This window comes from Neopelma chrysocephalum, unplaced genomic scaffold, assembly GCF_003984885.1.
Source record: "Neopelma chrysocephalum unplaced genomic scaffold, ASM398488v2 Primary Assembly neopelma1_45, whole genome shotgun sequence".
In the NCBI taxonomy this organism is placed as follows: Eukaryota; Metazoa; Chordata; class Aves; order Passeriformes; family Pipridae; genus Neopelma; species Neopelma chrysocephalum.
In genome coordinates, this window is record NW_020897704.1 from 14,347,598 (window position 1) to 14,365,855 (window position 18,258).

General features: G+C 35.9%; 1 protein-coding gene across 2 annotated transcripts in view; it reads right to left on the bottom strand.

Annotated features, from left to right (window-relative positions):
• The window catches only part of CACNA2D1 (calcium voltage-gated channel auxiliary subunit alpha2delta 1), a 383,935-nt gene that overhangs the window by 37,124 nt on the left and 328,553 nt on the right, over positions 1-18,258 (bottom strand). The window contains exons 16-21 of one of the 2 annotated variants that reach the window (XM_027679465.1): positions 16,151-16,219; positions 14,443-14,517; positions 13,076-13,150; positions 9,110-9,166; positions 4,996-5,067; positions 4,163-4,234 (exon numbers count right to left, since the gene is read on the bottom strand). In XM_027679465.1, coding sequence (XP_027535266.1) covers positions 4,163-4,234; positions 4,996-5,067; positions 9,110-9,166; positions 13,076-13,150; positions 14,443-14,517; positions 16,151-16,219 — 420 coding nt within the window. The remainder of the gene's footprint in view (positions 1-4,162; positions 4,235-4,995; positions 5,068-9,109; positions 9,167-13,075; positions 13,151-14,442; positions 14,518-16,150; positions 16,220-18,258) is intronic. The other variant, XM_027679464.1, reaches the window with a different exon arrangement.

An 18,258-nucleotide genomic window follows, 5' to 3' on the forward strand; every position in this document is an offset into this window, starting at 1 on the left:
AGATTTAATCATGAATCCACCTGGCTGACATTGTTTTACTCAGTTTTTCACTTTGAAAACTATAATTTTATGCCAGCTGCAACATATTATATTATTATTTTACAATCAGAGTTTTGTAAGTATGCCAGTAATGAAGACTGTACAGCTGTTGCACTGCAACATTACAAACACTGGTGAAAGGTACCACAGGTAATCTCTGCCCTCTTTCTTTTCCTATGGTAAAAGGATAGCGAGAAAACGACCATGGTTGTGGAAAAGTCTTATTTGACTTATAAATCGAAATCTTCTCATTACCTGGTGACTGCTTTTCAGTACAGAATGACAGTGTAAATAATTTAATAGCAATTTTGGAAAGAAAATTAAAAAAGTATAAAAGAAAAACAGAGAAAAAAGATGTATATATCAGTGTCTAATGCCCTGATACATTTCACATTTAAGGTAAAAATATGGTTGAAGAGATTCCTATCCAAGCCTACTTATATTCAATGATGTGCCCATACTATTACTTCAGCTTAAGACTAAGTAGACATTTGAACCTAGTGCTGGAATTCCCTCCAAATTGGGCACGGGGTCATGGATCACACACCAGGTATCTCCACAAAAGAAAAGCAGTGCTCAAGGTGGGAGGGAAGGAAGAGAAGAACTGGGCTGTTTTTAAATCCTATTGTGAGCATGCTTGAAAGCAAATTGGTTGAAACTTTCCTTCAAAGGTAACCCATCACACGTCCCATTTACCTTTGCCTACTTCATTACTGAGCAGTCTGAGATCATCTCATCCCCAGCTAATCTCTGTCAAAGAACCCACACATGTTATTGCAGCTTTTGTGACCCTTTGGTTTTCACTACTGCCCACCCCGGCTGCCAAATGTGGCAATGCTTTTGTTCCTATGGCATTTTCTCTGTTAGTTGGAAAGCCCCTGAGGCCTTGGGAGACTCCAGCGCACCCCACCCACGCTTGCTACAAGTCCAGTCTCTATCCTGTAGTATGAAGTCATCTCCCAAGGCACTGCTGGGGCCAGCTGCAATACAAAAGGAAAGCAATGCAAACTTAAACCAAAAAGCAAAACAAAAAGAACGTAAATTTTAGGCCTGAAGACTACAACTGTCAGTTCAGAGCAACCGACCACATCAGCCCTTTTTATAAGAAAATATATGAAGCTATCAAGTGCTAAGTGATGCATGGCTCATGCATGGCCCGTGGTTTAAAGCAGTTTTATTCTGGTTCTAGCAGCCTGCAGCTGGGAGGGTGCAATGGCCTGGAGCAGTCATCATCGCCAGCCAGCTCTGGCTGCTCCCTTCTTCTCCCAGAGAGGTCTGGGTAGAGGAAGAAATCTTGGGCCATGATGCAAGGGAAGGTGAGGGTAATTAATTTCATTGGCACTTGAAGCATCTGGGATCAAAAGGCTTGGGATATTATATTCAAACACAGATTGTCGTCTGGGCCGTGTGTAACTGGCACATTCTCACGCACCCAGGGATGTAACATTCCTCCCTCCTGCCCTGGTGCTGTAACTGACTTTAGCATTTGCAATGCTTCCCTCTCTCCCTCTTTGGCCAAAGAATTGCAGGACCAACTGTTTCAGGTCTTTTGTATCATAAAGCCTGAGAAATGTAAGAACAGCCTGAAATCTCTTCAACATGTTTGCCATTAAAGCAATTTCTTGTACAACCCTAACCATGTTATTGTATTTTTGTGACCTTCTAACCCTCCATCTTCTGACCACCTACACAGAGCCCTTTTCACCCATAGGCTTGGAAAGGAACTCCTTAAACAGAACAACATAAATCTGAAAATATCCCAGCATGGAGTCTCTCCTTTCTGGAGCAGTTTATCCTCAGCACAGATGCCAGCAGGAATTGGGACTCTCTGACAGTGGGTCAGGAGTGACCAACTCTCCCTTCAAGGAACAGGCTGGCGGCATCTTAAACAGCATGGACTCCTGACACAGATGAGGGAGCAGAACTGACATCCAATGGAGCTTGTCCCCTCTGCCCTAGAAAGGATCTATTTGTTCACCACCCTCCACCAGTGAAACCATTCAGGAAAAGACACATTTTTTTTCACATAGCAGGATTGACCCAGAGATTGTAAAGCAGCATTGTAAAGCTTTCTTTTGGCATTTTACTCTGGGAAAGCACACAATAGAGTCCTGATAGAAGGCAAGGGGACTGCTGATACAGGTCTCTGCTTTAGAAGAATATTGAAAGAGGTGAAAGGCAGTATGAAGTTGGATACAGAGAATTAGTGTGGGTAAGTTTAATGAGATCATGAGACTCCACAGGGTCAAGGACCATAAGTTTAAGGCATGCTTTGTATCTGGACAACTTAAGTGTGTAAGGCTTGAGTTGACTTGGTTTTCCTCATAGAGATTAATGTAGTTCTGCTGCCTATACGATTATATGATCATCACTATAATCATCTTTCAGCTAAGATCACCTTGCAGACTTTCGAAGAACTTGAGATTGCTGTCCTGTCCTTATTTGCACTCCTATTAAATTACATGATCAGAAGCAGAGTGCTTTGTCAAATCCAGTGCAGATACTAAGAAGCTGAGGAATGGTTATGAGATGTCCATCTTTGGGTCATCAGTAAACGAAAGACATAGACCTGTTGTGGTAGATCCAGATGAAGGGCACAAGTATGGTGGGAGGGTTGGAGCACCTCTCCTATGAAGACAGGCTGAGAGAGTTGGGGTTGTTCAGCCTGGAGAAGACTCCAGGGAGAACTTATTGCAGCCTTTCAATACTTCTAAGTATGTCTCCAAAGGCCTGTTGCAGATCCAAGTGACCATGAACTAGACATTCTGAAATCACAGCATGAATGAATTATTGGGATGTTTGAGAAAATTCTCCTCCATTTTCAGTCTCATTTAGCAAAGACAACATGGGCTCTGCTACTAATTTTCACCCACAAAGACAAGTAAGTTTCTACCATGTTTAAAGCAAGAATAGCCTAGGAATATAAAACACTTTTTTCTGTCAAAGTGAGAACAAGTATATAAGAATCTTCCCTCAATGTAGGATTGATTTAGAGGAGTGGTAAGAGGGACTGCTCGGTATTGGGAGTAGTTTAAAAGTTAATACCAGTTAAGAAATTGAATGGAATATAAGTAAGGAATGTGCTGTTTTTAACAGAATAAACCCCCCCTATTCTCTGAGGCCTGTTTCCTATCGACTTAACCTGATTACTTTCTTTCTGCATCATATGTCTTGTGAGAAGGAGGAAATTTCTTCTGGAACATTCTGACACTTAAGTACGAACAGCAGAGCTGTTGCAATATCAAAGTTACAGGAGATCAACAGGAAAGGACAGCTAATACCATACATGGAAAATAAACTGCACAGTTCCAAGAAATTCTGCCAAGTACTGTTAAAGTGTGCTTATATATAAGGATGTGCAGTGTCTGCTAAATCATTAAATTAGCTATCTTCAAGATGGTTTATATTCAGAGTAAAAAAGTTTCAAAAAGCTGTTGTACAACTGTAACTGGAGGGCATACTCTGGCCAGAACTGCTCCTTCAGAACACCAGTAATCATTTCTTCTTATTAAGGTCCTAGAGAAGTAGAGCACAAATGAAAGGATCAATTTTGAATATTTACTATTGCTAGGAAATGTTTCTGTGCATTAAAGAAAACAATAGCAATGTTTATCAGGAATAAGCATTTGGGACAAGAAAATAAAGAACTCAACAAGCTGTTTGGAAAGTACATGATATAACTGTAAGAGGAATTTGCTTATCCCAAATAGTCTTCATTTATGGCATAAAAATTTTACTTTTTTTTCTCACTGCTTTCTTCCCATTCAACCACAATATAAACTACCAAACCCATCCTCACACATCTCCACAAGCAAATTAAGCACTTTGTTTTGGGATTCATACACAGAAGTAGGCTGGGTCCATTTCCTGGTGAACAGAGTGTAAGACCTCATCAACAACTGCCTGATTAATGATGCACCAAAGAAACCAAGAAACAAAACAATTCTTTTTTTCATAAGAACATAATTTTTTTTTACTATAAGCCAGTCAAAATAGCAAATCTAGAGGGAAAAATGGTACAAACTGTCATTAAAAAATGAACATCACAGCATTTCACCATTTCTCAGTATTTTTCTGGTTTGGTTTGTTCCTGTAAATGTAATTCCTTGTGTTCCTTTCTTACCTCATCTTGGGACTTGACCAGTGTTTCAAAAGTTTTTTCTCCACTTTCTCCATCTATCATTTTTTTCCGAATCTATTGGCATGGGAGAAAAGGGAAAAGGAAAAGAAAGAAGGTATAAGTGTTGCATTTAACATGAATAATCTTTTCAGTGTTCAAAATATTTCATGGAAACACAGAACACATATGAAAGTCACACCTTTTGTCTAGCATTTCTTGTGCCTCCCAGCACATCTTTGTGATGTAGTAACACTGATTCACAAAAACATTTTTGTATCAGTTCGAGAGAAACTTGTCTCTGAAGCAGCCATTTCAAAGAAACTTAAGGCAGAATTTGACAGATACTGAGGAATGCTGGTTAATGTCATGAAAGAACAATTTCAAACTGAGTGAAAAAATTCTGATTTCTGAATGTATTACAAAATCAGTAACTGAAAAATATACAGAGGAATTAACTTGTTGTCAACACTTAACTTTTTTTCTCAGTTCTCTTTCTCACCACAGTAATAATCTTGTCTTAATAAGAGATAGGAAAACACTCCTAAAATATTTCAAGTAATATTTTGATATTCTATTAAAAAGTGTTCCGTTTTAAAAAATTTTTCTATCCCCCTCCCCTTCTTAGGAATTGTTACGTTATGAAGAAAAATAATTTAAATAGCAATCATGGCACCATTCAAAATGAGAGGAATATAATTCATTGCCCTTGCCTACAAATAATATTGGAACTTAATTTGTCTAATTATAATTTCATCTCTATAAAGTAATCTTTGCCTCTCAGTTATTATACAGTGAAATACAAGCAGCAACAATTATTAAGAAAATAGGTTATTTACCTCAACTTTAATATCATTTTCCAATTCAGCATCTAGAAAATCCAGAGTAACAGGCTCCTGGGATTTAGGATTCTGAAGCAGAAGATATTGAATGATCAAATAATAGAGACAGAGTACTGTAATGTTACAAATCATTCTAATCCTTTAATTCCAAAATAACCTACTTAACTGTGTTTACTTACCCATCTGTTTTAATCTCTTGCAGCACTACTAGTGGCTCTTTCTCATTTATTTTATTTTGTTAGATAGAGAGGTTAATTGGCTAAGTGCAAATCAAATTAACACTAATTGCTGGTGTTTGTCCACAGCCTGTTATGTATGGGTCTCGTACTGGGATGCTACTTCCCCTTCTCCTGGCATGTCACAGATTGTACAGGGTGGGAGCAGACACATCAGAGGAGGCACAGATATGAATGTCTTACTAGATGTCCTGCCCCCAAGAAGGGAGAGATAAATTTGGGAGTGTTTTCCAATAAGATAAGTACAGCCAACTGTACCCTTCTGCAATTTTGCCAAGAGCAGACTACAGACTTGCTGTTATGACTTGGAATGGACTATGGTTCAAGACTCAAAAAGGCGGCAATTAAAGCAAATTATTTGCGTTTTATAAAAAACAAACCCCACTTTTATTGCCAGCATTACAGGACTTCCCTGAACACCTTGCAGTTTTGAAAGCATTTCTCTTGACATCAGGACTGTTATCTCAATTTAAGAGATGGAAACCTGTAGCACAGAAATACTGAAACACAAGCTTCCAGACTTAAGGAATGTAGATGATGTCAAACTTCAACTATAATGTGCGGAGAATTTTGGTGGTCTGCATTTGCAGTAATCCTGGCCCCAAAGGAGTGTGGGAAGACCATTGTAGCTCTGCTGAACAAGATCAGACCACCCTCCGGCCTCGGCTCCTTTCTCAGTTGCAGTCTGCACTTACTCCGCCAAAGCCACCTTCCGTGTGAATTGTAAGGAATCCGACTTTTTTTTAGCAATTTTGCCTAAGCCTCATTGACTTTATATTGTGTGTGGTGTAAAAATCATCAATCTTCATCATCCAGCTAAATGAGTGCATAATAAACCCAGTTATTTAGTGTACCAAGCTAAAAGTGAGTGCATTTCTTTAGAAAAAGGAGTGTGTCGATATATTATTTAACTATTTAAATATGATAGTTCAGAGTAGAAAATGAAAAAAAGTTTTCTTAATTTTTTTGATTGATAATTATTTGCTTTGTGTAATAGCCCAGTTCATATATGAAAGGATCTCAAGGCCTAGTTTTCTCAGTAATTGAGCACTGTTTCTCATACGATTAGCAACACAAAATTTCTCATTAGCTGACACTATTGCTTCAAGACTAGTGTAATTTCTGACAATGGCATTTTTAAGAGATTTCAGTGATTTACCTATACTAATATTTACAGGGTAGACTAAAGTCCCTTCAAAATTATGATTATATGCCTTCTATCCTAACATTCTCTGGCAAAGTGACCTGACAAATGTACATATGACTATTCTATCAAAGAATGCAAGCATGTTTCATCACAATTTATGTATGTATTTCCAGTTCATACTGGAAGAAAACAATACTCTGAGGAGCCGGTAAAAAATGCCTTCATATAATAGTCTGGAGCACTAAGAATTTAACAGCAGTGCTTATTTTCAAGACAGTAATACAGAATAGTGTTAGAAGACAAAAGAGTATTCCTCCATTTTCTTGAGGAAAAAAATGTACATATTTATGGTATATTCCTGTTCTTAGCAAGTAAGACTTACTATCTGCTAAGAGAAAAGCCAGTAAATTTATTATCAGAAAGAGAATATGCACTCGAAGGATTGCAGACAAAAATTCTGGGTATTTCTTTTAAATATTTACTGAAAACTTCAGGAAAATTTTTACATTTCTTTTTATATATGATAGATAAAATTAGCAACTCTAATATAATAGCATTAACATATGCTCTCTACTATTTCAAAGCAATTCAATCATTGTTATGCAGTTGCTTTCCACCCACCAACAAATCCACGCTCTCAAAATAAATGGCTAATATGTAAAAATAAATAAAAATTTACATATCTTACATGCAATGGATAATGAATAGCATGGTCAAACCCAAACAGCATGCATGAAGGCATTGGCATGGCAGGGGAGGTATTTATGAAGTTCACATTCCATTCCAACACACAAAGGAACAGAGAAGAAAAGAAATGGTAAAAAAAGAAAAATAAAAAAAAGCCATCACATCAAATCAAAATCAATAGTCATTTCAAATGATAACCTGGGCTAGCCATAGTCAAGGAGTCCCAAAGACAAAATAGTCAATTTTAACAGTCTGTCAAAATTCAAGTATGCATTAACTGTTGGTTCTTATTCTTTTTAAGGCTTATGTTACACCACTGCACATTTCTTATATAATACTTATTAAGGACTTTTAATAGGCAAAGAAACAAAGCATCTATAAATACATTCTGTGATGTGCCTGAAGCAAAAAGAAAACCACTCGAAATTAGAATATTTTTAAACTCATACTTTAAATTGAAGACTATTTCCCTCTTACATCTTTTCCCTCCAAGAATGTGTTTTTACCAGTATTTGGGCTCCATAATTTTTATTTCCAAGGTTGCCATTTAGTGGAGTTTATTCCAAGCCTCGAAGAAACAAACTTACATTTCAGTTTGCTCTTCTCCTTACCCAGTCATGCATGTAACATGACTGGAATAAGCACACCGCCACATTCACCAGCACGACTTAACAAAACAGAAGGAAATCACTAGCAATGAAGCATGCAAACAAAAGGAGTGCAATCCACTTTCAGCATGACAAATAAAGGCAAGGATCTATAATTTCGATGAAAACTCAAGAAGGAAACAAAGAAAGAAAGAACTGGTGCAGCAAAAAAAAAAAAGTGGTAATTAAAATATCATTCTCATGTGTTTTGGGAGGTCAGTATTCTCACAAATTCTATGGAAGGGGAAGGCCTTCTTTGCTGTGTTGCAGGAACCTAGTTCCTACTCTTATCTGTGGTACTAATGAAGACAGGCTATTAGGCTTTTAAAAGAAATGATGATAAAAAGTCAGCAAAATCCTGGGCCACAGATGGAGACAAATGAGCATCTGGAGTGGATGGGAGCCCAGAGCTTTTCCAGTACTGCACCTCACTGGGCAGCAAGCACAGCCAGGCAAACCCAGCACCAGCCAAATCACACCACAGCACGCTGAGGAGCCAGGCATCCTCAGAAAACAGATTTTTTTATGTTCTAGTGCTGCTTTCTCCAGTGCACAAACAAAAAATCCAGCACAGAGGTGGCCTTCTACATGTGGTATAAAGGCCACCTGAAATTTGGTGAAATCATTGAGTTGACTTAAATCAGTATTTTACACAACATTTCAGTGGTGTTGCTATGCAGGCCACAAGTCTTGCATTACAGATTCCCATATGTGTAAGAAATTAACATAACATACTGTATTTAAGTTTACTATTTTGATAGTTACATAGTTAATTTATTTCTTTAATGATTTTTATGTTTTCACTAAGTAATTTCTGCTCAAGGGCTGCGATACATAAACAGGACTAGTTTCCCTGTTCAGATTAACAGCAACTAATTCTCTGGAGATGGGTCTGCTAAACTGAGAAACCCAGTGTAAATAGCAGATAGAACATATACCCTACCCTGACTTCCCCAGGAAAAAACCTGAACAGCTCATTCAGTCATTTTATACAGCATATACCGTACAATAAAACTTGCCAATAAAGTCATAAGAATGATCTTCTGATCTTCCCTTGACTTTGGGTTTATGCAAGCAAAGCCAGCACAAGCAGTCTCTTTTTATTTCCAGTCTTCAAATTAATTTCAAAATCCAAAGAAGAATTTTTACAGCATGACTCTAATTAGCACCTATTAGTAAAGCACCATAATTTAATGGAATGCCCTTCACTACAGCCGATAGCATGTTTTCTATTGTTTAAACAAGGAAGGATGCAAGCTTCATGCTTTGGAAGCTGTTTGTCACAATAAACAATTCTCTAGTTAGATTTTTCCTAGTAAGCAGGGCAGAAGCTTTCTAATTGTATATCCAGGTCTATGCATTCTAATGCACTAATCACCTCCATCCACAGTTACCTGTACATTGGGTCTCCTTTTTCTCAATTTAACTTTTGGTATGCCCACACCAATTTGCTGAAGTAACAAAAAAGCAGTAATTTATATTTTTGCACTGTTAGTAAACAGCCTACTTATAGAATAGAAGGTTTTCCTCAACATCTGTGCTCTCCAGTGTACATTTACTGGAATCACAGACTAGCCCTCATTCTGATCAGGAGTTCTGAGCTTTCTGTCAGAATTACATACAAGTTTTGTCTAGGGAAACAAAAACCAGACATATGTTAATGTGAATTAATTTAACAGAGAGATGTCCCTCCCACATACTCTGACAGCATAAAATATAGAAAGCAGAGTTCACTTTTTGTTTTGTTATATTTGCTCTTCAAACTCAACTCTTCTTTATCTTAAGTAACCACAAACTAGAAGACAAAATACTGGACTTCACTGAAGGCATATGGAGTTTTAAAACTATCATTAAACGGATTTTGGTCAGAACCATAGTAAAAATGAACAAAAGGATGCTAATCTTTAGAACAGACTGGGAAGTTGAATTATTTACTATTTTCAAAATCTAATTAGGATTAAGCTTGTTAACACATGCTTAATGGACTCACTTCAGTGACTATGTTTATTTGGTGGCATAACCACCTGTTCTCTCCCAGGACAATGGGAAAAATACATGCACATACAGAGAGATACACAAAAAAATTTGCAGTGAAATATAAAATTAAACACTTGTAATATAACTACACAAACATAAAAAATGGCATTTTAAGCGGTTTAAAACTATATTAAACTGAAAAATAATTAAAAAAAAGGATTTCTCATGTTATGCTTTGACATAGTTTTTATGTGCAAAGTTTTTGATGCCAAAGTTTTTGATGATTTTATTAAGCTTTTGAACTTGTTTTTGTTAACTTTCATCAGTTGTGTAAACAGCTTTACAAGTTCTAAATTTCTAGGGCCTTCTTTCTGTGAGATGATAGTGCAAGAAAACTTATCAAAATATTGTGTTGAACCAGTTGTGATCTGAGGAAATAGATTTTCAGAAGGAAAGCAGAAGACATTCAGAAGAAGGAAGCGTTGAAAGTCTAAGAAACCCTCACCTCTTCAAAGATAAAGACGTAGTTATGTTTTAGTTTAGATCTATTGAAAAATTGCTGGCAGAGAGGGTTAAGATGTTGTTGGTTAATATGTTTACGGCTACCAGGAGGTTCAACTGAAATTAATATGACATGTTAAAGAAACTCTATGAATTCTAAATAATCTGTCTTTGCAGTGTACCTTAGTTTTAAAACGTAGATCTTGTATCAGTCTGAATAGCATGCACCACCCAAAACAAACTGGGAGTGAAAAAGTCTAGTCTGTGTAACTGTTAATAACAACAATAACAATAATAATATTGCATATGCTTAATATTACATTTAGACATTATTCTACAACATAAAAATTATCACTTATAAAGTATCCTGTTTTAAGCATAATCTAAATCAAATATTTGAGCAGTATGGGAAAGCGTTTCTAAACTTCCATATCCTTTTAGGAAGAAAATTATACAAAGCAATCATGACAATTAGCATCCTAATAATCCATCTCAGACTGCCAATCCATCTCAGATGAGCTGAGTTTTTAACTATCAAAGATTTTTGTTCTCCAGTGTTATGATGCTATACTGCAGGATAACAGCATATACAAGATGAACATAATCCATATCCATCAGTTTCTCACAAGAATAAGCCTAAAATGAGAACTGCATTGCTTCTTCTTATATTACTCCTGTTAATGAAAAGATAGATTAATTTGCATATAAGGAAAATGTAAATAGGCCACTTGTCATCATCTGAATTACTGTAATCTCTAACTGAGAAAAGACTGGGTCAGTAATGATGCATATATTTGTCTCCGAATATTTCACCAATCAAAATTGTTAAATCAAAACTTTTATTTCTTAACACATGAAAACCCAATACAGATATCCAGAAACTGAAGTCCTTCTCAATTCTGAAGTCTATATAAAAACCTTATTTTCCATTTTTTCCTTTTATTTTTTAAAAGAGACTATAAAAATAACTCAAAAGGGATATTTCATTAATAGTTACGATCAAGTTATTCTTTCTTTTCTTCAGAAGCACTTCTTTCTTTCTTCTTGCATTATACACTTGGCAAAAGATTTCAAACATATTAATTAATTCACCAGGAAATTAATTCAAATATTCACAAAGCAGATTTCCCCCAGCTTAAGAATTAAATTAATTACTGAAATATGTAGATGAATTCTTAATTTCTTTTTCTGTCTTTGACAATCGTAGCTATGACAGGACTATAGAAGGAAAGTTGCAAAGGTCAAGGACTTGCTGCTAATCTAGGAATGTGGCTGGGAGGAAAAAAGTGATCATATACATCCACTTTATAAAAAAAATTATATTATTTCCTTGCCTAAAGGCAGAAAATACCAGCTTCCATCAAGAAGTTTCTCTCCAGTTTACTGTGTGCTGAAAGATAACATAGGAGTAGGGTACCACTAAAGCTTAAAAGACCTACTAGCGTTATTTATCTGTGTATTGGCAGCTTGCATTCATCTTGGTCATTCATATAAGGTGAAGGGCCTTGGGGAAAGACATATGAGGAGCTGCTGAGAGTACTTTGTTTGTTCAAGCTGGGGAAAAGGAGACTGAGGGGAGATCCCATTGGGGTCTTCAGCATCCTCACAAGGGAAAGTGGAGGGGCAGGCATTGATCTCTTCTCTGTGGTGACCAGTGACAGGACCCAAGGGAATGGCCTGAATTTGTGAAGGGGTGGTTTAAGGTGGATATTAGAAAGAGATTCTTCAATCAGAGAGTGGTTGGGCACTGGAACAGGCTCCCCAGGGCAGTGGTCACAGCACCGAGGTCAAGAAGCATTTGAATGACACTCCCAGGCACATGATGTGACTCTTGTGGATGGTTCTTTGCAGGGCTAAGGGTTGGACTCGATGATCCTTGTGGGTCCCTTCCAACCCAGCATATTCTGTGATAAACAGCTCAAACCATGTTAATGAGATAAATGTTCATGTTGACAACTGAACTACATGGACACATTCTTTAGTCTCTAATACTTACAGGGATTCATTATTGTTTCTAACTTTTTATCTGTAAAGAATCTGTACAGTTCTGTCCATCCAGAGTGATTTTTCTATTTATTTTTTACTTAAATAAATTTTAACTTTGCCTTTTATATAATGCTCCGTTTGTGCTCTTTAAATTCAAGGGACAAAATTTACTGAAGTTTTGTATCGAATGGAATTAAAATATGAGAATTTTCAAAAAGCCCACTAAACAGAGGATTGTTTCATATGGAGAAACTTTTCATTAAAACAAAGATTAAACTTATGATTTCAGAAAAAAACCACATCCATTCGTATTGGAATTTCTCATCAAAATCAGAGTGACAAGTTATTTAAGAAGATATATGTAATGTATGTGTCTCCACAAGATCAGGATTCGGTTAATGGATAAAGAGCCAGACTGAAATATTTGGTTTTAATTTTCCTGAAATTTGAGGAAAATTGTGTCCTAATCGTATTTAGATAAAAATTTCATCTTTAAAGAAGAAAGACCTTTCTCAAGTTAAACTACTAAAAATCTAACATTCTGGGAATGGGGTGCTCAGCTATGTCCATCACAACTCTGCAGCTCAGGTTTCTGCTCTGGTAAACAGAAAATAACCAAACTAAATACAAAAAAACTTCACATGTATAAATGTGCATGCAAAATATGTATTTTTTTTATTTTATTGATAACTAAATTCAATACAAGCCAAAGCTGGCCTTTGTGCTGGTTAAGTGGATTTGAATAAAACCATACACGTACCATAGATTTTCCTGACACCCACAAAACTGAGAATTCTTTGCTATTGCTCTCTTGGACTTTCAGCAGCTTCTAGTTTCTGATTTTTTCTGACAATGCCCCTTTATTATAGAGAAATGAATTAGAAGGTGTTTCATACCTTTGGTTGGAGATTTGGATGCAGAAGCACATACCCATTAGGATCAATGGCAAAATAGTAACCGTTTGGACAAAGCTGAAAGGCAGAAATTAAGTTTACCATTACAAGGGTTTAAGTAATAAAGAAAGAGTAATTAATGGTTTTCAAGAAATTTTCACACTGTGGAAAATACACTGCCTCAGGCATCATAAAGTATCAGATACTAACATAGAAAGGATAATTTCTTAATATTTACTTTTTAGGATCATAAACTTGGCCTGATGGGAACCTTTGGAGGTCAGCTGGTACAACGCTTCACTGAAAGCAAAGATAACTTCAACTAAAGTCCAACTTTGAAGTTGGATTAAGTTTCAAAGAGTCTTTGAATACCTCCAGTGGCAATGCCACAAACCCTCTGGGTAACCTGCTCCCTTTTTTTCCTTAATTCCAGTTGGAATTTCCATTGCCACACTTATCTTGATTGCCTCTTGTTGAGGCAATGTCCAGGTCCATTTTCTCCATAACTCTCATTAGGTAACCCATTAGGTTTCTTCCTCAGCCTGAACCCATCTCTCTCATCTCCTTCTTGTGTACCATGTACTCCAGACCCTTGGTAAACTTAGTGGCTCTGTGCTGGATCTCAGTGTATTTCTTATACTTAGAAGACCAAATTTGGACACAGTACTCCTGATGCAGGTGTTCACTACACAGTTGGTCTTCCTTACTGCCAGGGCAAACTTCTAACTTATGTTCTGTGTGTCCTCCATGACTCCCAGGTCCTTTCCTGCCCTTTGAGGCACTCTGTCCCAGCCTTTACTGTGGCATGGGATTACTCCATTCTAGATGTAGGACTTTGTATCTGCCTTCAGTCAAATTCGTGATGTTCCTTTGCTTTCTCAGCTGTTGTTTTCCACAGTACTAGTTATTTGGTCAGAAATTTCAGCACTAGATGTCTACATATATAAATCAATCATACTGAGTAGGGTACAGACAGACATGTATATTAAAGAACTTTTCTATAAAGAACTGTCCTATAAAAATGCCAAATATTATTATCAGCTGAAATGATTGTGTACTCTACACTAAGAACCAAACACTCAACTAAAGGGCAGTGCTTTAAGCTACAGGAAAATAATTACTTGGAATATGTCCTCCAATGTAAAAGTTGAGTTTTACAGATGCATCCTGATGGAGAGATCACACAGAAACACATATGGCTGGAGAGAAAACCACCAGAAAATGTACAACAATGGAAAAGAATATAGGAAAAGAAGCCTGCTGGTTTTTTGACTCAAATCCAGTCATTACTGTATGACTTATGAAAAAGCATGCACAGAAATCAAATATAAATCATACATAAAGAGAAACCACCAATGTAAGCAGCTTACCGTAAATCGGGGTGTCAGTTTTTTTATGTCCTCCAAAGAGACATCGACCCCCATTACTCCAAGAATCAGTTGATTCTGGTAAGATCCCAAAATGTTAGTATATGTTTGACATATTTACAATGCAGAATAACTGCAGCAGTCAGTAAACTTTTATTTTTGCCTTCATCTCTTGATTGGCAGGTACAATTTGAGAGGTTGCCTATTTACTTATGTGTCTATTCTAAATATTTTAAATAATGTCAAAGTAATTAAAAATAAAATTTAATAAATTCAGAATTTAGTATAGAATATGAAAATTGTTTATGAAGATGAATATGGATAATTTCCTGGATGAATAAACAATATATGTAAGAACAAAAGAGGTGAAAGCAAAAGTGATGCAATAATATTGCCAATTATGTAGATACTAAACTACTAGTACAAACATAGAGCTACTTTTGCATATTTAGGTTTGGCAATTGGTAAGTGAGATCTCAAAACAATTAACTCTTTTGGCTATGGTATAAAGATGAATGAAAAAAAATCACAACAAAAAAAAAGTGGTTATAAGAATCAACAGCATTTGAAATTAGGGACTCAGGCACTATATTTACTTCACTTGTAGTTTATTTTCCTACTACAGAACAGGAGAGCAGTCATTTACATATTATCACCTGAATCCCTTCTCCATATTAAATAAATTTGTAATATTTATTGGAGGAGGTATCTTGCAGTCTGTAAATAAATTGAGGTAGAGATACAAGTTGAGCTGTTTCAAGTTCTCTTCTTGTTCCTCTGTACTAGGCAACATCTGTTTTATTTCTCAGAAAGACATCCTTTGATAATCAGTAGTCTCACTTTGAACCAGATTCAGTCAATTCCAGGCATTGTCTTGTGGATAAGATTACGAAACTTTTTGTTTGGTTGGTTTGTTGCTTTGTTTTAAAAGGGACACTAAGAGAACTATTCTGAAGGTGAATAAAAGAAATGCTAGTGATCAAATTCTCATTTATTCACTCGGAGTCTACATAATACCTGAGAAACTGAACCAAGGAATATCTTGTCTAAATTTCTGTATATTTTGACCTGAATGAACATGAGTATCACACCAAATGTACAATATTTTACCATATGCTGCAAAGCATATTCTAGGTCTGTTTTTAAAAAAGCAGCATTTTGATTTTGTGAAGAGGACATGAATTGGTTCCATCTCAGACAGTCATAGGAATGGGCAATTGTATTTATTTAACACTTAAAATTTAAACTAAATATACAGTCCTCTTTTCTATTAGCATTACAACCAACTAATTTAAATTACCTATATAATTGTCTTTTACCCTGAAATGTCATAGCTTCAGGGATTTGTTATAAATTTATCTGGACATTCCTTTCTTTGGCAAGGTCTAAATAATATCATCATCTACGTCCCATCTGTTGAGCACTTAATGCATTCCCACTGTCACCAAGTCACAATGATGGATCAAAAAATGTAATATCCTGAAACTCAGAATGACAAAAAGGGGTGCACTGTATTTCCTTGTCCCCAAAAGGTTATCAGGTCAGTAGATATGACCCTTTTGTTTCTGCTATAGAAGACAATTAAACGTAAAATGCTCTATGGAAATACACATTTTTCAAGGTCTTTAACAATAAATGTAATTAATTTAGTTTAAATAACTGCTGCCTTTTTTTTCTTTTATTTTTTCTTTCCCTTTAAGGAACAGCTTACAATTTTCCCATTTTGTTCCCTTGTTAGATTGAAGACGGGTAGAGTTCCTGTAATCACAAGGCCCAGCTCCTAGGAAATAGGGGAAAAAAGACCTTTTAGTTAAAAAGCAAATATTGAACTATAATATATTGGAACAATCCAGGGATTAGCACAAGGTGGAGAGAAGTGGACTTTGTAGGAGAATAAGAGAAATGGGGATGAATCAATGGAAAAGAGAGAGGACATTATTTAGAAGTAACATTGAAGATACATAATGAAACAGGAGGGGTATGTATGGGGGATAACACCATCTACCCCCCTCTGCAAAAATAAAAGAAAAAAAAGTAGAGTTAAAGAGGAGAATAACTGTGAATAAATTATGCCTAACTGATAAACCTAAAAGTATCTGAAAATTCTGGGATTATCTTGCAGAAAATGATGCAAGAGCAACAGAGTAATAGAATCGAAAGAAACAGGGCTATAAAAGAGGTGTGAATTGCTACAAATACATCAAATTGTTAAAGACAGCCTTGAAAGCAAGCCTCAAAAGAAAGCATCTCTTTAGAATTTGATAACCTGGGTTTAAGGACAATTCTAATGTGGCCTCATGTAATACACTTTGCACTACTTTAGTCTGAGCCCCAAAACAGTTGCTAGACAGTAAGAGCAAAAGGATAGGAATAAATCCAGTGAGGCACAATCAGGAGAATTTTAAGCCCTACATGAGGAAATTGTTTTAGGGAATTTAAGATAATGAACCAATGTGATAAGTTAGTCCCACTCCCTCATAAAACCGAGAATCAGGAAAAGGCTTCAGAGTGGGTTAGATACACCTGTGCCATTATGCTCTCATCTGTGATGAGAAAGTCCACAAATTTCAGCCTTTACTTCAATAGTTTACCTTGTGTTGTCCTACTTTATTTATATATAACTATATATGTGTGTGTGTACGTATGAATACACACACACAAATATATATATAATTATATATACACAAACCCATATATATAACACATGAATGGAGAAAAGATTGAAGGAAAGACTGAATGAACTCACTAGTAACACAACAAATGCCTGCAGGTATCACTTGTTTTACTTGACTAAACCGATCTCTCTCTATCTTTAGTTACAAATTTATCTTTGGATTTACAACAGGATGTGTACAGTACATACGAACTTTCGTCATCACATCCTGTATGTTTCCAGTCAGTACTTCAACAATAATCAAAAAAACATGGATAATGAACTTCTGGCCATTGAAATTCCAAATTAAAACTAGTTCCTCCGTGTCATGCTCAGTTATATTGATGATAAAAATCATATGTTGATAAAAATTTTACAGTAATACCAATGGATGGGAAGAAGAGGATTTTTTACACGACAGTAGATGACCATGTGAACGTGCATAAATACGTGATTCCAAATACCATTTTACAGTATTTTTTTCATTGTTAGAGTCATTAAGAAGAATGTTATCTAGAGCAACAGATTACAGTGCTGCTAACAATACTTTGACTTTTGTAGTTTCCCAAAAATGTCTGTTTTACAAGACCAAAGTGATAAATTCAGCAGTAAGAAAGCATTTCATATATCTTGTTGTTTATTGCCCACTTCTATACTTTCCAGTTAAAGAAACCATTACCTTGAGCAAGCAAGCAATTACAACCATGATATCTTAAAGATCCAAGTTCAAAATCTGTACAAATACCAAGTAATACTGACAGGTTTCGTTCTACCTGGAATACTATTTAGGGAAAAAAAAAATCAGAAAAATTAAGAATTCCTCATCAGTAATGTAATAAATTACCTTTACTGCAGCAGGTACAACACCGGAAAACTATCTCCTTCTTTTTTCTTTTCTTAAGTTGAGGACAACAGTGACCTACGCTTAAAAATCTGTGTACAATAATTTGCTTCTCTCTGTTAAATTTCAGGACACTTAGAAGGATACTAGGTGCAAGTACTGACCACCATGCTAGAAATAGCTCTGTTCCTAGAGGTTGCTGTATTGAACTGTATGGATGTTAGAAATACAAGAATATTATGTTTAAGAAATGTGTAAGAAATTGGATGCTCTGGAAAAGAGACACATGTGGTTACTGATTTGCTAAAATTCTTACTTTACTAGA